The 21,084-nt window shown below is 37.6% G+C and overlaps 1 protein-coding gene across 1 annotated transcript in view; it reads left to right on the forward strand.

Annotated features, from left to right (window-relative positions):
• The window catches only part of ANOS1 (anosmin 1), a 193,621-nt gene extending 178,974 nt beyond the window's left edge, over positions 1–14,647 (forward strand). The window contains exons 10-14 of the mRNA XM_017511848.2: positions 3,780–3,874; positions 6,543–6,714; positions 7,682–7,902; positions 9,019–9,160; positions 10,555–14,647. Coding sequence (XP_017367337.1) covers positions 3,780–3,874; positions 6,543–6,714; positions 7,682–7,902; positions 9,019–9,160; positions 10,555–10,613 — 689 coding nt within the window. The 3' untranslated portion in view covers positions 10,614–14,647. The remainder of the gene's footprint in view (positions 1–3,779; positions 3,875–6,542; positions 6,715–7,681; positions 7,903–9,018; positions 9,161–10,554) is intronic.
• The last annotated feature ends 6,437 nt before the right edge of the window (positions 14,648–21,084 follow it).

Below are 21,084 nucleotides of genomic sequence, written 5' to 3' on the forward strand. Positions count from 1 at the left end.
TTTTTTTGAGACAGTTTCACTCTTGTTGCCCAGGCTGGAGTGCAATGGGCACCATCTCAGCTCACTGCAACCTCCGCCTCCTGGGTTGAAGAGATTCTCCTGCCTCAGACTCCCACGTAGCTGGGATTACAAGCATGCATCACCACTCTGGCTTTGTAAAATGGTGTGGATTTTATAACACCCATTTTTTCACCATCCTGGCCAGGCTGGTCTCGAGCTCCTAACCTCAGGCAGTCCACCTGCCTTACCCTCCCAAGTAGCTGGGATTACAGACATGAGCCACCACACCCGGCCTGAACTGTGCTATTTTTAATATTCTAGTTATAGATTGAGATCTGCAGTCATAACCTAAAATACAAGCTCAGGATTTTAGTAATTGGCAAGATAAAGCTAAGGACAAGATGTTTGTATAAATGACTTCCATTGAAGCAAATATCTATGAATTCACTGTTAAAATTGAGCTCAAATCATATAAATCAGTGAGGGCATTGTTAGGGCTTGGTTTTTAAAAATAAATGTCCCCATATTGGTCATTTGGGGGTGCCATTTACAATACTTTCAGGGCATTTTTAATCTAAGTTTAATTTATATTTTACTTTCTCAGATTGCTTTTAATTACCTTATGTAATATCATGTCTTTTCACACTATTTCTTCCCTATATTAGTTTATAAGGAATTCTTTTCACTGTTGCCAGGATGAGTAGTGAAATAAAAGTAAATTTGAACAGGTATATCTTCATTCGCTTAGTCGTTCATTAAATGTTAACTGTGTTTTTGTCACCTGCCAGGCACCATGCTCATCTTTGTTTATGCAACAGTGACAGCAAATATGCATTACCTTTGTAGTTATGGAGCTCTAACCAAATGGAGTTGACAGGGATTCCTGCAGTAACCTCAGAATTAAACAAAACATTGGGAATGAGAGGAGTCTGTGCATGAGATGAATATGCAGAGGCAGTCAGACCTGGAAGCCAGGATAAGGAATATCAATGTCTTTATTCAGAGGGTAGAGAAGAGCCATTCAGTGACTGAAAGCCAATCCTGAGATGGGGACATTACCCTTAATTATTTGGGTGGAAATGAGTACAATCATGAAAGTCCTTAAAAGTAGAAGAGGGAAGCAGAGTTTAAGAACCAGAGAGATGGCATGGTGTGTAGGACTCAACCCAGTGTTGACTTAGAAGCTGCTGGAAGGGCATCACCAACGAAGCAATGCCAGAAGCCTCTAGAAACCTGAAAAATCATGAAAATACATTCTACCCTGGAGCCTCCAGAAAGGAATAAAGCCCTGCCAGGACCTTGATTTTTGGGCCAATGACACCCATTTCAGACCTCCAGAAGAGAAGATATTTATATGGTTTTAAGCAACTATGCTCATGGTAATTTGTCACAGCAGCTGTAGAAAACCAGTACATGAACTGATTTAAAACTCACCCCAAACCTATTATATTGACCCAGTATCCTTGTTTTCAGATAAAGGGAATGAGGCTCACTGAGGCTGCTAGTGTTGCTTGCTGAAGCCCATCCACCGTCCTCGAAGGTCATATATGGGGCTGAAATTCTGCATCCTACAGCCAGAAAGAAAAGCATAAATGCAAGGGGTTATTGAAGGGCAGAATTCAACATAGTAGCTTCAGCAATGTTGAGTTTAGGCCTCCACATGGGAAAAGGAAGGAGGGAGCACCAGCTCTTCGATGGAATAGCTCAGGTGGAAGTAGACATTTGGGAGCTGTCAGCAGAAAAATTTTTCAGTCCATGAGAACCAATGAGGTGATTCATGGAGGTGACTCGGAGAGAAAAGAAGAAAGTGCAATGAATTCAGACATGGTGGGATTTAGGGCTGACAAAAGGGTGGGAACCCAAAAGGAGTGTGTCCCATGTGTCACTCTTGATGTTGCCTTCTATGAAGATGTAATTGCATTGGAAAATATGTAAAGGATTTTTAGGATATGGAGGATCCCAGGGCAGCCAAGCCTCCTTGTATTGCTGTAATATACCCACCCAAAGTCCCCTTACTGCTCTTCACCAAAGACCCTCAGTCATTGGTCATGCTCTGTTCTCGTGTTAGCACTTTGACATGTGCTGTGTATTCCCTGCTGGTACAGCCAAGCTGCCCAATATTGTAACCATGGCCATATGCAGCTGTTTAAATTTAAATTAATTAAAATGAAACAGAATTAAGAGTTTAATTTGTCTGTTGCACAGAGGACATACGAAGTGCTTTATAGGCCCAGATGACTAGAGTTTACCACAGGCAGAATATTTTCGTCACAACTGCCAGTTCTATTGGGTAGGGCTGGCCAAGAATGCCCTCCTCACAGGTCTCCGCAGTGCCACTAACCACTGCTACACCTTCAAGTCCTGACTCCGAAGTGAACACACACCAGCCGCCTTATATAAAATCAGCCCTTTTTGTCAATCCACCCTACTGCCCTTACCTTCTGTATTTATACGCAGACTTATTACCTTCTCACATAACATCTCTCTTATTTAAACATTTTATTTATTCTCTGTTTGTTATTATTGGCCCCATTTCTATGTAAAATTCAGGAGGGCAGCAGCCACTCCTGTGTGATGATTTCACTGCTGTCGAATGGAAGAACATGGACACACTCACTGATTGAGTTCAGCCTTTTGCATAACCTACAATTCCTTTAAAAAAAAAATAAATGCTTGATGTCTCCTATGTAAAAATTAAAACCTCTAGTACGTGATTTCTCTTTTAACTAAATGCCCTGAGTGCCCACTTCTATATCTGTTTGCTTTCTCTGATTTAAAGTTCTTTTCTGGTTCCAAAGTGCTGAAAGCAAAGTTCCCACTAGATCAACCCAATTTCATCAAAGAGTTTTCTCCTCTGAAAACCCCCATCAAACACTTGGCATGATGTTGGGGACAAGATGTTAATCACCCGGAAAACCGTGCCATTTCACACCCTTCAGACACACTGGGGTAATTAATAAACCTGATACTGTCGAGGCCTGCTTTCCCACACTCAATGAGTTTCTTGTCATCGTTTTCTCTTTTTTCCCCCCACTTTATTGTCCAAAGTAATGTACAGAAAATATGCTGCTCGCCCTAGGAATAAACATGTTCAAAGGGTCAGTCTTCCTGGCCTGTCTTTGAGAACACCACGTCATGTTTCAGTAGGCATCAACCATACAGAAATGGCAGGATGCACTTGGTTAAGGGGGAAAGGGAAGCATACTCCCCTATCCTTTTGACAAAAGAACTTCTTTATGGCAATATGTAACAGAAAATAAGCCTGGATAGGCAATTCTGCAAGTGTGAAGGAAATTTTTTTGCTCTTGTGTGGGTTTAATAGTAATTCATCTTTATTTTTTAAAAATGTAGGATTGAGAAACTTCTGATGATTCTCTTTTACAACAGGAATTACGAGAGCTGTTGCTAAGTGTTACCTTTCACTGTAGGACTTTGCTTATTGTAAAAACCATGGCTAGGTTATTCCCAGGACGTCTTTGGAATAATTTTGCTATGACTTTCCTAATTTTTTTTCTACTTAGTACTTGAACTTCAGCACAGGTTTTCCCTTGGCAGTGTGCTACTTTGTTCTTAATCATTAAGTAATCAGAATTATCACTTATTAATTATTATGATTATTAAGTAATCAGAGTCACACCTTGTTTGGCTCACCTGTGTATTTGTTGGTCACTGGTAGAGTTTCATTTCCTCTCCTTTTCTCCTCTCAAGTTTAAGAACTCCAGACTACATGGAATGTAACATCCAGCCTATTATTTTTGTTTGTGTGTTTTCGTGTTTAGATCCCATTGTCAACCGATATCATGTGCGGTGGTTTCCTGAAGCATGTGCCCACAACAGAACAACCGGATCAGAGGCATCATCTGGCATGACCCAAGTAAGGACCTGATCTCTAGGCCAACTTGATCTGTGAACATGATTTGACAGGAGGATGTACAAACTAGACATGTCAGACAGATAACTCATTCTCACAAATCAGCTATTGAATAATGACTCGATGGAAGTGGAAAACAGAATGGTCATTATATCCACTCATTCTTTTATCCATTCACACCATTTCACTGGGAACTTACTCCGTTATCAATATGGAGCAAGACCTAAAGTGCAGAGACTAAAGACATGATTCTTAAAGAACTCCCATATTTCAGAGGGAAATATGTCTGAGTGTCTGTATGCTTCATCTTAACTGGACAAAACCTTTCAATTACTTTCTGAATTTTGCCATGGCACCATGATCTAAAAGTGTCATTGTACAAGTGAATTTCTGTGTGACTCTATCATTTGCTACCATGTCCCTAACTGCCATCAGCTCAATTAGTGAAAGAAACTCCCTGTTCTGTATAGTATGCACCAATATTTTGACTTTTAGCTTTAAGAGAACATTAAACTCTCTAAGGATAGCAACTCTGTCAACATTGCCCAAAATATTATTCCAAATATTTTGGAGTTAATACATGAATTATAGATTAGAATCAATAAACCAACACAAAATGTTTAAGAGGTCATTGTAGTATACAAAGTGCTGATGACAGCAATTTATATGTAATACCTCAGGACAGTTTACAAAATCCAAAAACGTGACCCCAAATGTGCAATGTTTTGATTTGTGATATGTAACTAGAACATTTTTCTTTTGAACATTTTCTAAAGCAACAAGTACAATATTTTAAGAACCATACCTGCTGGCATAATTTTAAGAGAGTAAGATAAAACAAGTCACTGGATTTTCAGAAATACACAGCTTCTTTTTCTTTGTTATTGGATTTGATTTGTCTCATGTTCACCAAGGTTTCTCCTTTTATTTATCCTTAAATTAGCTCCAATGTTTGTGACCTTCAGTAAAAAATATTAAACAGACATTCCAAATAGGGAAATCTATTTGAAAAGCAGAGAAGGAAATAAACAGAAGTGGAATTTATTAATATTTTGTGGGCAGAGGGGTGAGGATTTTATTTGTTTTACTTATATGTGCCTGTCTCAGAACCTTGCAGAACTGGGCTTATGTCAGTGTAATTTCACAATCTTACTCTTAACATCTTTAGGAACTCTGAAAGTGGTAACAACTATTTGCTAAACAGATGTAATGTATCTGGTAGAAACGAAAATCAAAATCCTGAAAAATTATCCTTCTAGGAGCTTAGAACTTGTCTTTATTTATTTTTAAACCTTTAGACCCAATTATTATAATTTGTTTTTATGCTACAATGGAGCATCTGCTAATTCACTTACTGCTGCAGACGTCTGCCTCCTATGCTACATGAAAGCAATCTTGAAATATCTGTGAAACAGGATCCTTAATAGCTAACCTTGGATTCCAGTACAGTCCCACATAAAGTGCAGATTTATTCCCAAAGAAAAGCAATTCAGACTCCCAAAGAGACATGGCGGCCTTGGGTTGGGCTTGCGTTGTCCAGATTGGCTTGTTTTCCTGTTCACTGTGCTAACTGGCTGCATAGTTAGATGTACCCCATCTCCTGTCACCATCTGGATGAAGGGTCAGCACCCCTGGAGGTCACTCCCTGGTTTTTTTTGCACATTCAGTGCTATGTCACCTGCAGCCACTTCCACTCCTCATTCAAGTAAATCACTCATGCCTCAGTTTTTATTTTAATTCTTGTCTTATGTTTTCCCCATCAGCACTGCTGCTTTCTAGCAAGACCCCGTACCCGTAATTCAATGAGTACTAGAGATATTCCATCTGTACCTTTTTTTCTCTCTCTTAAAATAATTTTAAATCACATAAAAACCATGGAGTCTCACTACGATGCCCAGGCTGGTCACAAACTCCTGAGTTCAAGCAATCCTCCCATCTCAGCCTCTTGAGTAGCTAGGACTATGGCACAAGTCACCATGCCCAGCAATCCATCTGCACCTTTTATACATATACATTAAGAATTGATAAATACAAAATAGAATGGATAAGCGTAACTTAGCCAAATATAAAACAAACAGAGCAACACACCTGTTATCACAGGAAATGTCATCTTTTGACGTTATCATCAAGTTATATTCCTAGACTCTGACTCCTTACCATTTAGCTTTTTTCTTTTATTTATATTTAATCACAACATTATGGCAGAAAACAGTAACAGCACTCCAAAACAGGGAAAAATTACATTGCTAAAAAAAAATCATCATTTTTTACAGAAAAACTTACATTTAAATGAATTCTATGTCTCAGAAAGGTCTAACTTATTTTTTTTTTAACAGAAAGCAGTTGGAGTTGTATTTATAGCTTTACACCACTACCTGCACTGCCCCCAACTCAAAAATGCTGGTTGTGACCTGAGAAGTAGCTTGCTTTGATGAGGAATTATTATGATACTGCTTAATTTTAGAGGGTATATCCCACGGCCATGGGAGTGTTTCACAATTGTCATTAATCAAAATGTACAGTGTCTCCTTTGTACTTTTTATAAAAGCCATATTACACACACTATATGGGAAAACATCCTTGTTGGATAGAATATGATTTCAATTCTTGCCAGTGTTTTTTAATCCCTAATGAGATTTATTGCTAGCATATTCTCTTTCTCTTGCTCTAGGAAAATTATATAATTCTTCAAGATCTGTCATTTTCCTGCAAGTATAAAGTGACTGTCCAACCAATACGGCCAAAAGGTCACTCCAAGGCAGAAACCATTTTCTTCACTACTCCACCATGCTCTGCTCTTAAGGGGAAGAGCCATAAGCCCGAGGGCTGCCCTGGAGAAGCAGGTACGTTTTCACCTGAAGGACTTCCCCACATCTAGATCTAAGGTGTCAACAGCACTTTCCAAACATTGCCAAACTGCATTTCACAAGACCATAAAAACCAAAAGTGTCCCTCTTTCTAAGTTGTGTTATGATGGCCCAATGTGGAAGGAAGATATGTAGGAATGAATGTGTTATTTTATAAGCCTAACAGCTTTGGAAAGATGTCCTTTGATAGTAATATTATCCCTTTGGAAATGAAGGGAAACATTCAGATGCCACTTGTGTTTTGGCAAAGTTTGATATAATTATTTCATTTTTATCCCATCCCTTTGCTGTGTGGATTATATTCACACACTTTCCGTGCCAACCCAGCACACCTGACATCTGTGCCTTCCGTCCCCCTCCTTGCCAAAGCGCCTGTCTTGCAGTGGGAAAAACTCTATTTAAATGTCCTGGATTTGGCCGGACATGGCAGCTCATGCCTGAAATCCCAGTACTTTGGGAGGCTGAGATGGGAGAATCACTTGAGCCCTTGAGTTCCGACCAGCGTGGGCAGCATAGTGCGATCCCACCTCTAAAAAAATGAAAGAAAAAAAAAAGCCCTGGATTTAATAACTCTTCTAACAACTTTAATATTTACCTTCTCACTGCAGTTATCGCTATTCTTTAAGAAATAGTTAAGTCTTGCCAGGGTCTTAACTGCTCTCCTGCTTCCATCTTCAAAAGAGCATTCTAAGAAAGGATCCTCGAAGGACTGGAAGAAACATTTAGCACAAAGTTGTAGTGATGAGATTCCTACTCAACCTGTCCCTATATGTCAAAGGGGTGATTGCCTGAATTCATGTTTGAAGAACAACGTCAGATTGCTTCTATTAATATCATCCCATAGACTGGCTGCTGAACGTTCCTACGATGCATATACAATGGATCCCATGGTCACACCTTCTCCAGTAGCCTAATCCTGGTTTTCCTTCTTGCATTGCTGCAGGTCATGTTCTTTCTAAGGTGCTAGCTAAGCCTGAGAACCTTTCTGCTTCATTCATCGTCCAGGACGTGAACATCACCGGCCATTTTTCTTGGAAGATGGCCAAAGCCAATCTCTATCAGCCCATAACTGGGTTTCAAGTGACTTGGGCTGAGGTCACTACGGAAAGCAGACAGAACAGCCTACCCAACAGCATTATTTCACAGTCCCAGATCCTGCCTTCCGTATGTGCCCCCTCTTATACTATGTCCTTCTCATTGGTATCTACTGCTCTTTTTTAATGACCTTCAGAGATGGCTACCTCTGTCATTCTCTGTGCTGTACTATTGAGTCTTATTTCTGCATTTTCTTCTTCTGAGTATATCTTTTGCAAGCATTAACACATCACAAATATATCTGTGCATAGCTAAGAAGTAGCATAAGCTGCCGTCTAACGTTTGATGGCTAGAGCCAACTCATGAAAAGACCTTACCCTATCTTGTATCTATGTGATTGCGCCACTTTCTTGTCTTTGTTAACCTCATGTCTCTCTGGTTCAAGTGGACATGCCCTGTTTGAAGTGTTGGATTGGGTGGGGGAGGGGGGCAGGTATAGCTAAAATAAACTTGTTTGTCTTTCTTCCCCCCACCTTCAAATTTGGCTCAAGCCCGTAATGAGTTGGCCTGTCTTCCAGGCAACTTAATTCCTTGGCTTAAAAAAAAAAAAAAATCATGTGTGGGATTTTACCAACTCTCTGAAAATGCCCTTAGAATAGCCAACCACCATTTAAAAATTCAAAAAGGGAAGAAAAATAAAAAGAAACACAACTTAAATCTCAGAAGGAAAAATTCCATGGAATTAGAGAGTACTTATTCTAAATGTACTAGGTTTTATTGAGTTTTGAGAAGAATGTATTGGCATAAAAATAAGTATTTTAACTTATGGGCATTGACAGATATTGTGTTTTAAGAAAAACAATTGGCTCATTCACTGAAATTTGGATTATCAAGAATTCACATCACAAGATGTGCAGCTGAAGACTTTAAACCATGGGAAAATCTTATGTTAAGAAATAAATAAATAAATAAAATCCCAGGAGTGAGCCCTGAGAACTGGCATCTTGGCACATTTTAACTCTGCCAAGCGCCTTAGGCTGCCAAGACTTGAGTGAAGTTCTAAGAAATCATATGGCAGGGAACCCCCATAAATGAGGAAAAATAGTCTTTGCTTTTACAAAGCAGCCAAACTTGCCTGTGTATAATATTCTCGAGCAGGGGAAGAACTGTCCTAACCTATCTGCGCACTGTGCATTGTCTCTGAAAGGCTGTCGGTGAGCATCCTCTGTCACATTGCCCCCTTAGGATCACCATGTCCTAACAGTGCCCAACCTGAGGCAGTCCACTCTTTACCGACTGGAAGTGCAAGTGCTGACCTCTGGAGGGGAGGGGCCAGCCACCATCAAGACGTTCCGGACGCCGGAGCTTCCACCCTCTTCAGCGCACAGTGAGTGGGGTGCCAGGGCATTAAGATGTCCTGCCAGGTCTTGTGGACACAGAAAAAAAGTCTCGCTGGAAAATGAAAACAAATAAATAACACTATTACAGGTTTCTATGAGATAGGGAAATTGTGGTCATCTGAAATTCTTTCTCCCTGTTTGTACCGACTTACTGGATTCTATTCCAGGCACCTGTAGCATAAATTGCCTAGTTGATGCTTAATTGCTCTTTTTCTCCCTCCCTCTCTCCCTCCCTCCTCCTTTCCCTCTCTTCTTTTCTCTTTTCCTCCATCCTTCCTTTTCTTTCCTTCCTTGCATTTTTCCCTATATCATGCATGCTTTTTTCCTTGTCTTTTAAACCATAAATGCATATGGGAAAAAATCTATAGTCTCATATCAATCTGAAATATTTTTAAATCAAGATTTTCATATATCAAAATATAGGAAATAATATTTTGCTAAGGAATTTATTTTCTTGTCACATAGATATTAATTACTGTAATATATGTCATGAATTTTCTTCATGATATGACCAAAGTCCATCTACTTCATTTATTGCTAAATCAAGTCAAATTTAAAAAGAAAATTGTCACCTAGATTTTCAAAACAGCCTCTTGCTGATTTTTAAATTATGTACTTCATTTACTTTATTTTCTAGCTTAAATGTAAAAACCAGTATCTAATGATTAGCGAGTGGATACAACATTGAGAATTAGTCATAGTTTTAACTCTGATTATTTTAAATGATAGATTAAATTTGTCCTAATAACTTGGTATGCTTATAATTTGAAGAAAAACAATAACTAGGCCGGGCTCGGTGGCTCACGCCTGTAATTCCAGCACTTTGGGAGGCCGAGGCAGGCGGATCACCTGAGGTCGGGAGTTTAAGACCAGCATGACCAACATAGAGAAACCCCATCTCAAAAAAACAAAGAGAGAAAGTGAGAGAGAGAGAGAGAGAGAGAGAGAGAGAGAGAGAGAGAGGAAAACAAAAACTATCACAATGGGAGAGCTTGATAGCCTCTAAAATTTTTGTCAGATAAAATGCTCTTCTGATATTCCTTTATAGAAATTCCATTTAACAAAAGTTGTTGATAGTTTTTAAAACTTCTTTGAGCAAATAAGAAAGCATTATAGTTTGACTGAATAATTGTGAGCTTAAGGAAAGGAACTTGTTTTCTTTTTCTTGTTATCTTATGGTTTGGGAAGGCATCAAGGAGAAAGAGAAAAACAGGGAAAGGAGAGAAAGAATGTTTGTACATTCAGATTCAGAATGGGAAAGACAGGGTCATAGGAAGGAACATTTGCCTGGGTCTTGTGTTTTTTCTATGAATAAAAGTAATTCAATCATTTATTTGATATGTATATAGGGATGTGACTGATATATTTTGTCACTTTTTAGGATCTCATCTTAAGCATCATCATCCACATCATTACAAGCCTTCTCCAGAAAGATACTAAACTGTTCAAGAAGATTTTTAAAAATTGCTCAGATGTGTAAGCTTGTTGAACTTTGGCCACGAGAAATGCATACTTCCAGAGGCAATGGGAACTGCTCAGAGGCCCCAACTCTCCTATGTGACTTTAGTGCAGGAAGAACTTCTGTCAATCATGGATGCATCTGGAGACAAGTGAGAAACAGTAGACTGATAAATACAGATACCAGCTCCCTATAAGAATGGAGAAAATTAAGAATAGGCCTGTTTAACTCTAAATCCTGTTTTCATGTATGGTGTCGCTCATTTCTATTGAACTACAGCAGAAATCAGTTTTCCCTGAATTTGGAGCACCAAACTCCCCACAAAAATGTAGAGTAACAAATGCACATTTCACACATAACACTAAGCATAAATCTAATCAATAAAATATACTTTTGACTAACATTGATTTGATATGAAAACTCAGATTATACAGCTTTGTTTATTTGAATCTTTCATAAGATCATTTTTATCCTAGGTGATTTGTAAATGAAAATACATAATCTAAAATATACCAGCGAATTTAAATCTAAAAATGCTCCTACTTTAAGTACCTTATGCTGCTTTGTATACAAAGGTAAATGAAAGTTCCCTCTATAAATTATGATTTAAAAAAGACATCCAAAACAGAGAAACTCAATGTAATGAGCTGCTAACCAGATTTTTACCTTGGAGAAATGAAAATTATTTCCTGGGGTTGCTTTCTAATATTTGATCCTATTATGTGAGAAATTTTCCTGATATGTTATCTTATTTATATTTTCCCTTATTTTCCTCAATACAGATAATAGCTGTTGGTGCACTTTTGTTTCACCATCTGAAAATTCACAAAACTTCTTGCTTCAAATGAAAAAAATCCCAACTATTGAGCATGTTTAGATCTTTGCAGAGATTTGTCTTTTCTTAAAGCAAGCTCTTGTATGCTAGAATTGTATTGGTAATGTTTTAAAAAAGTGCTTTGATTGATAGATAAGGACAGTTACTTGCATTTAATTCATCTGTATGCGTTCAAATCTATTATATCTTACCTTTTGGAAAATTTTATGCTACAAATTACTCCCTTGTAGCATGAACTTAAGTCAAAACATGTTATTAGTATAGAGTGTTGCAGTGTGTATTGTAACAACCTAAAATACAGAGATGTTTAATACTGTTTTTTTTTCTTGAAAAAACTCACATACATGGTTTGAAATGTGCATAGATATGTGTGTCTATGTACACACAGACACATGTATATACATGAATATACCTTGAGCATGAATCCCTGAAGAAACCATTTTCATAGCTCACCAATGGTGAGTAAAGATATAGCTCTTTTAAGGGTCATGAGGATCATATGTTTTCCCCATCAATGCTGATTCTGAGAAAACAGTGATTTGTCAAAATTAAACACTGTAAACTCATGTCATTACCTACCTAAGTAAAACAGAAAATCAGAAAACATATCCTTAGATTTTGACAATCGTACTTGCTTCTTGTTGTTTTACTGTTTCCTGAATTCATGCATATGCCTGAACATTCCTGGGAAGAGTGGATAACTCAGAAGTCATTGACTCCACGGGGCTTCACTGCAGTGTCTAAAGGCAAATGTAAATTAAAATGCAGAGAAAGTACTTTTATGATGTGGATGCATGTATTTAGGAAACACATTTATAAACATGGACACCCAATAGTAAATATTGAAACCAGTTTCCTGTGTGTTAAACTGTATGAAAAGTGGATATTGCAGGAATGTTTTGCAGCCTTGTACAAGTTACTTAAATTGGACACCTCAGAATGAAAGTTCATGTAGGTTCTGAATGGTTGTCTGCAGCTACTGTCACAGCTGGGATGGATTTATCACACTGAGTTGTGAAATTACCTGGTTCTAATAATTTTTGAATGGTAAAAATGGAAAACAGTCTTCATTTAAAAACATCCCTAAGTTTGAATAAACTGATACCATAGATATCTTCTTTAAAACTATGCTTTATTCTACTGCCATTACCAGCATCTGAATTTCAAGTTCTTAAAATTTCAAAAATTAAAATTTTTCATTATTGGCTATCTGTTTATCTTTTACATGAATTTGTCATGAACAAATCCAGATATTGATGCCAGCAAATTTTTGTACTATTGTATAGTTAAAAATGCTGGGAGTCTATACATAGCTACAAAATATTATTAAATTATTACATAAATTTAATCTTATAAAATTTAATCATGCTTCTTTTGTCTGGGTAATAGAGATTGGATAGATATTTTTAGTTCATATAGTGATTCTGAAGCTTACATCTCCCTTAAAAAATCTAAACCAGCTCTTATGGGCTTCTAATTTTGCTATAAATAAATAATTTAAATTTTATTGGTGTTATTAGAAGAAAAACCCTATTAATGGGGTAATAAGTGTTTCTCTTGTGAATTTTAATAAGCTCCAATATTATTCAAATGATCAAAAATATAGTTGCCATTTTTTGAATTTTAAAAATGTGATTGCTGTAATAAAGGATAAAATCTATGTTTTTAAACAAACATAGTTTTGGTGCCTAATTCTGTAATATGTTTTATTGAAATTAGATGCATTTCTCTAATGTAATAAAAATATATCCAGTAATGCTACTGACTGTTTAAAAAATTGAGCTCATCAAAAATATTGTTATCAAATACAGGTGGCTAATTTAATATACATTGCAGTTACATGCATTATTTATATTTACAACATTTGCTCCTTAATGATGATTTATCTGTGTTTCCCTGTTTTTCTACCTGGATTGCCATAGAATTATGTTTGCAAACCAATGTGTGCTCCTTTCTGTCGTTCACTATTTTAATATGACATGGTAGACAAGATAAAGTTTTTGGCAGGTAATTTTTTGTAATGTGTATTAAACGAAGTTCAAAGATTAGAAATATATCTATGTCCTGAAAACCTTAGATACATAGCTGGCTGTATACAGAGGTTCATCTCAACCTCAACACTATTGACTTTGGGGCTGGATAGTTCTCTGTTGTGAGGAGTTGTCCTGTGCACTGTAGGTTTTTAGTAGCATCCACAGTTTTTCCTCACCAGATGCCAGGTGCACCCTCCCCCAAGTTGAGGCAACCAAATATGTCTCCAGATATTGCCAACTGCCCCCTGAGGGTCGGTACCTCTGGTTGAGAACCATTGCTAGAGAATGATCTTTACTCAGTAGATGAGAATTTGGCCTTTATAGGAAACCCAGTACATTTATAGAGCAAGTCCCAAAAACTAAGGGACAGCTAAGACGTTATTATGGTTGACTTCAAAGGCCTAAACTGTGTCTTTTATGTCCACTAAACAAATTGATTAAAAGACAGAATTGTGACTTGTGTCTGTAATATACAAGTACAAATACTAATTTTGCCCTATGTATCCATAAATGTCATGTGTGATATTGACTTATTTATTTAATGCCCTTTCTTATGCCGTGGTTTTTCAAGTTTACTCATTTCTATGTTTGCAAATAACTCTAAAACTTATTATATAAACTTTCTCATTATAAGCAGAACACAATAGCTAAATATCTGTTGCATGTACTTTAAAGTTTATTATAAAATATAAATGAGTCCAGAAAGATGTTAACTCGTCTTTGATTTTGCATGCCCAGACTCAGTGTCAGGTGCAGAATGGACTCTCATGGCTGTCTTGCCTCTACTAAATATTTTAGCAAATTATATAATATGCAGAGTGTTTAACAAAAGTATATATAAAGTATGTTTGGTTTTTTTAACTTAATTATGTTTTAGCATGCCGATAACAGAGCTGCTACCTTCTCATCCAAATGGTCTGTAGAATTCACATCCCTTATAGTGGTCAATTGAAGTCAATATTTATTTATGCATCTAGTAAAAAGTTTGATTTTTTTGTGAATGTCTGTCATGTTAGAATTAATCTTGTAAATAATGTTTTGTAAAAAACAAAAAAGTATTGTAAATAGTCTTGATATTCTGTGACTCATTATTTTCATGTTAGAGTTTGTACATACTGATTCAATAATAAAGTATCCTTAAACCAGACCAAGTAGTCAACTCATTTATTTCTTAAATAAACATTTTTGCTGGGCACAGTGGAATGCACCTGTAGTCTCTGCTACTCAGGAGGCTGAATTTGAAGGATCACTTCAGTTCTGAATGTTTGAGACCAGCCTGGGCAACATAGCAAGACCCTGTCTCCAAAAATTAAAAGAAAAGAAAAGAAAAGAAAAGAAATGTTCCTGCATTTAAAAAGAAAAATTGACAGCTTCTGCTGCCAAGGAGATTCGAAAAGCCTCTTTCCATGTCGGTGTTAATGGAATGCGAGGTCTGGTAAATGTTAACAAGACAGCACTTAATCCTAATGAAAGTATCTTGGAATTTGACAATCAACACTTTGGATTTCTATCATCATGTTTACAGTTGTAACTCCTGATGGTTTTAGTGGTATTTTAAGTCAAGGATATGCAATTTTAGGCTGTTATTTTTGCCAGCAACATTTATTCATAAAATTGTAGATATGTGCAGTGCCAATAAGCATTCACTCATATCTGTTTTTCAATACTTCGTACTATGGAAGCCTTTAAATCTCCAATATCTAAGAAGAGTTTTGAGAGGCTTGTACATCCCCACTTTGACATGCAATTGACCCATACCTCCTGATGAATTGGAAACAAATGCCTAAAAAAAAATCATAAGAAATAAAGGCTTTTAGGGTATTCATCACCCAAATAATATATATTGTACCCATTAAGTAATCTCTCTTTCCTCCCATTCTCCCACCCTCTGACCCTCCCAGCCTTCCAAGTATTCACTGTTAATTATTCTACATTCTATGTTCATGGGTATACATTATTTATTTCCCACTTATAAATGAGAAGATATGGCATTTGTCTTTCCGTGTCTGCGTGATTTCACTTAAGATAATGGCTTTCATTCCATCTATGTTGCTGCAAAAGACATGATTGCATTCTTGTTTGTGGCTGAATAGTATTCCATTGTGTATATAGGGACCACTTATATGCTGTTGGTGATAATGTAAATTAACACAACCTCTATGGAAAACAGTATGGAGATTGCTCAAAGAACTAAAAATAGAACTATCATTTGACCAAGCAGTCCCACTATACCCAGAGAAAAAGTAATCATTATATGAAAAAATACTTATATGTTTATCACAGCACTATTCACAATGGTAGAGATATGGAAGCAGCCTATCAAGGCTATCTGTGGAGGATTGCTTGATGCTTTTTTGCCATCTTAAGGTTACAGAAAGAATGGGTGGGGGATCCTGGCAACACAATTTAAGGGAGGGAGAGAAGTCCTGATTAGCAAAGGTGGTCTTGTTATGCAGATGAAACCTCTCAGTTAGCAGCCTTTAGAGAGACTAGATGGTGACTGTTTCTTTCAGACCTTAAAGGTGTCAGGATTTCAGTAAATTTTTCCTAGATCCAGGCACTGGGGACAGGGAGTGGGTGTCAGAGAAAACTTGGCTGCATCAATGCAGATTTTCTCTACATCTACAGGTGCAAATCTCCCCCACAAAAGACAGCTTTGTAGGGCTAGTATTTATAGGCCCTCTGAACAGCCATCTCTAAATATGTCAAAGAAGGCTTATTTGGGGGTGAAATACTTTGATTTATTTCAATGGCTGCTGCCACCACCCTACAGCTTGAGCACCCATGCCAGTGGCCCCAGGCTTGACTCTCTTCTGTCCCTGAGGCCTGAATTTCCTGGGACCTCTTATCCACTCTATTGTCTGAGGCTACACCCCAGCCAATCAGCTGCACAGCCTGGTCACCTCACACTGGTCTCCATCCTCCATTCTTCATCAAAGATCAGAGAGGCTGGGGCTACTGACCCAGAGATCGGACTTGAAGGTTGCAATAAGAATCCAACTTTCATCACGTTCTTGTACTTCTTGAGCTGCATCACAGGGTAAACAGGATTTTAGGGCCAGTGGAGTGTCCTGGCAGGGACCAAAAACCCAAGGTATATTTTTAGTATTGTTTTCATTGGGGAGGTATATTTACACAAATGAGTCCTGAGAATGCAGCTTTTTTGTAAATTGGAGACAACTTTTACATATACCAGCCATTGACGGAGCATGGCATCGACGGAGAAAAAGCTGTAGGGGATACAAGAAAAATTTTTTTAAAGAGTAAGAGGCCAGGCATGATGGCTCACACCTGCAGTCCCAGCACTTTGGGAGGCTGCAGCAGGAGGATCACTTGGTGCCCACCTGGGCAACATAGACCTCATGTCCCCCCAAAAATTAAAAATTAGCTGGATATGGTAGTGCACACCTGTAGTCCCAGCTACTTGGGTGGCTGAAGCAGGAGAATCGCTTGTGCCCGGGAAGTAAAGGCTGCAATGAGCTATGATCACATCACTGAGCACCATCCTGGATGACAGAATGAGACCCTGTCAGAAAACAAAACAAAACAAAAGAATAAAAATGTTGCCCTCTCTTGTGCGGTAACACAGAGAGTGTGCCTGCCTATCCTTTCTCTGCCTTGGTATTCCCATCTAAAGTAAGGATTTTGCCAGTCACTTCATGATTACTGTGAAGATGGTCATGTTACAGTATTTTGAAAAATCCAAGTGTGTATGTGTGTCTAAAAATGTCGGATTGAAGTCATCAAAAGCAAAAATTGACAAATAGATCTAATTAAACTTAAGAGCTTCTACACAGTGACTCATTTGTATAAACAAGTTGCAAATAATTTGTGTGTAAAATTGAATAGAACCAAGTACACACAAACTTCCACACATGCACACAACTGTATGTATGAATATTTAAGGGACACACAATGACTTAAAGAAATTAGTTTTAAGGAGGTATTGCATATTTTTGCACTTTTCCCTAGGGCTGAGTGCAATTTACTTTGTACTGATTTTAACTTTAACACTCTAGGAATGATCGACTCAATATGCATGTGACGCCATCTTCAATTTCTGTCAGTGAATTGTTTCCATAAAGTGGCTGAGCACATAACAAGTCTGTATAGAAAAATCCATGTTGTCCAAGGAAACTAAATGTGTGAGTACATAAAGTCTATAGATTTGAAAAATCATTTCACTGAGAGAATCCTGGTGCACATTTGTAGTCTAGACACGGATTTGAGAAAATAAAAAGAACAGCGAAATCCTTTATTGGTTAGAAAACTAAAGATTGCCCAAAGTAGAAAGAATAATCGAGTTTCAGATTAAGGTAATACTTAAAGATTGAGTTTTCCACAACTGACTCTGATTATTAGCACGATTCTGACCCTGGGTCAGAGGCTTTCAAAACTGGCTGCCTATTAGAACTCCTAGGGGACCTCTTAAGAAGTCCGGTGTCCTCTGGCACCTAAAGATCAGGAGGGAAGTATGGACATTGGACATCAGTGCTATGTTTAAGGGTCCCCAGGTGATTCTAATATGTACCCAGTGCCGCAAACCACTCTTCCAGACCCTATAGAAGCTATATGTTAGAAACATTCCTGCCTGCAGAGCTGAAGAAGCAAAAAGTCATATTGAAGCATCACATTTTTATTTCAATGCACCAGAATGCACTGAAGTTTTTCTCCTCAAGTTCCCTGGATTAAGTTATATATAAATACATAGATGCAGACATGAAAATGCACGCAAATATATACACATGTAGATAAATATAGGTATCGATATCACAGGCATCTTTCTTTTAATCTTTTGAGTATAATTGGGAATTTATCCTGAGAAATATTGATAAAATATAGGGCTAGTCAAATATAATTTGGGATGCTGTAGAGTGTTATTAGTAGAAACGACTTCTCTTTTCCGAGCCTTGTAAAATAGCTTTCAAGGGGCAGCTGGTAGTGATTTAAGGGCAGTTACAGAGACAGCCAATTAGCATTGATCAGTCATTATACTTATAGCACCAGACTATCATGCAATCCAAAACTGATGCTGACTTGACCTTTTCATCCCCAAATTTCCTTTTCCATCTCAAACAGCAGCCAATCAAATGCAATTGGCTTCATTATGAATAATGGGAAGCATCTTACATTCCTTTGTGGAGTGGTTCACCTCAGTATGGCACAGGATGGATCACAAGGCCCTGCATGTAGCTTGTTGTAGTTTGCTTGAGAGACCACTAATAGAATTAACCTCTACAGCTAACATTTACTGAGGAACCACTAATTGTAAGGTACACTAAGTGTATTACTGGCATTCCTTCATTCATTTCTACAGCCACCCTATGACTGGCAATATTTTAAAGCTGAGGACAGTGAGGCAAAGAGCATTTAAGCAAATAGCCCAAAGTCGCATAGCTACTGAGTGGCAGAGCCTGAAAATAAACACAGGCCATTGAGTTCCAGTGTGCTTGTAGTTAACCACTGATCTTTTCTGTCAGACTGTCCTCCCATAAGGGCAAGTTGCAAAAGATACTACATAGCTTGTAGCAAGTAAGCACACGGTTTTATATATATATGTGTATAAACGTATGGGTAAATATGCATATGTGTATGAAATAATCTGTATATATGCATAGAATGTATATATGTGTGAAATATTCTGTATTTCTGCATGAAATACTATTTATATGGAGAGTACTATGTATTATATATATGCATGAGATACTATGTATACATTAGAATATTATATACATCATAAAATATGTCATAAGTATATGTAAATACTGTGCATATATGTATGGAATCCTATGCTTATAAGTATGAAATTTGATGTATATGTATGAAATGTATATGATAGTAAATATATTATCTATGTAGAGGTGGAGAGCAAATTAAATGTTAATGTAACTCGATGTGTTCAAAGTGTTTTTAGTTCTGTTTTGCTTTTGTTTTTTTGAGCTATACTTTACTGATTCATCAGAATCTGGATTGAGGGATGTACTGAAAGGTCATGAATTGATTCTACTATGCAGGTGGAGAGACAATCAGTGCCATGTGTACTTGTCCAATCTCTCCGTATAGAACTGAATACTTGCCATTTGACTGCACCTAACTTTCTTTCAAGAGTCCTTAGCTTTGATCACTGGCATGTAAACTAACGAATATAGCTAACCCTTAAGTTCTTTTACAAAAGCTATTCCTTTTTCTGTCTTCTCTTCCTTATCCAGGTAACTGGACAATTTATAATAATTTTCATTTTACAAAGAACATTTTAAAATTTCAGAATAAATTTTGGAAACATCAGGAGACACACTTTTAAGGGCTTTGTCAAAGACTTGACAACAATCATTTTATTTATACAGTCATCAGTTTTGTTTGCAGTGATTCACTACCCTGGGGTTTGCAAATATTGGCGTTTTTCCCACTTGTGATAACTTCCAGGCAAATAGCCAATCGAATGATGAATTTGTAATGCTAAAAGTTTTAAGAAGATAATTAAAAAGAAATCCCTTTTGTACATTTGCTATGACTAAATATTCCAGGTTTTGAGAAAATAAAAGTGGTGAGGTTAGATTTGGCTCAATCCCATGCTTCTGAGTGCAAAATGTCTGCCAAGTCAAATTAGGCTATAAATTGAAGATGCATGTTGTGGATATTTTTCATGGGCAAATGTTTCCCAATATTCTTACTACATTTTGTATAGAAATAAGTGATTATTGAATGAACTGTCTCAAATGTGAACTATACATACATATATATGTATATCAATCATTACATAATTATTCTCAACATAAGAAATGTTTATTGACTGAGAAGTAGTTTGAAGACATGGTATTATTGTTTTCTCACATGAAGGTAATGTTCTGTTTCCCCAAATTAATCGCACGCCATGGTTTAAGACAGTAAAGTATTTACTACTAAAGTATTCCCAAAGGTAGTCCAGTTAGACTTAAGGGTTGATAAAAGGATTTCGATGCTTATCCAAGTCCACTTACCACACTTCCTTCAACCAAAACATCTGGGTTTGTGACTCTGGTTCCAAGCTTGGGAGAAGATGCCAATGAGTTGCCATGCCTCGCCCCACATTATCTAGGAGACTTTCCCTTAGCATTCCAACAGAAGTGTTACAAAATCCAAGCCAAAGCCCAATTCTGTGCACATGCCAGGATTTGCAAATGCCAGCCCTACAGCTGTCTCCAAAGTGCAGGTGTGGGTGCTCCACTAAGGAAGGAGACCCCTTCCTCTTAAGCTTCTGAGACCCCTTCCCCTTGGCCTTGCAAAAGCAGAAGTAAAAGTTGAAAACAGAAGCTCAAGGTCAGTGGAGGAGACGGATCCGGTGCCACTAGCAGGACCTGGAGGCTAAAGCTGAACCCCCCCACCGCAGTTCCTATTCTGTCTATAGGTCACAGGCGTGGTATGGAGGAATCTTCCCCGGAAGGCGTTGTTCTTGCTGAATCACGATTAGACCCCCACCTAAGTCACGTACCCCTCGCTTACCTCATCGATCACGGCCCTCTCACATGTACCCGCTAAGATTGTGAGCCTTTAAAACAGGCCAGGATTTTTTAGTCGGGGAGCTCGGTTGTTGAGATGCGAATCTAC

Source organism: Cebus imitator, unplaced genomic scaffold, assembly GCF_001604975.1.
Source record: "Cebus imitator isolate Cc_AM_T3 unplaced genomic scaffold, Cebus_imitator-1.0 Scaffold455, whole genome shotgun sequence".
NCBI lineage: Eukaryota > Metazoa > Chordata > Mammalia > Primates > Cebidae > Cebus > Cebus imitator.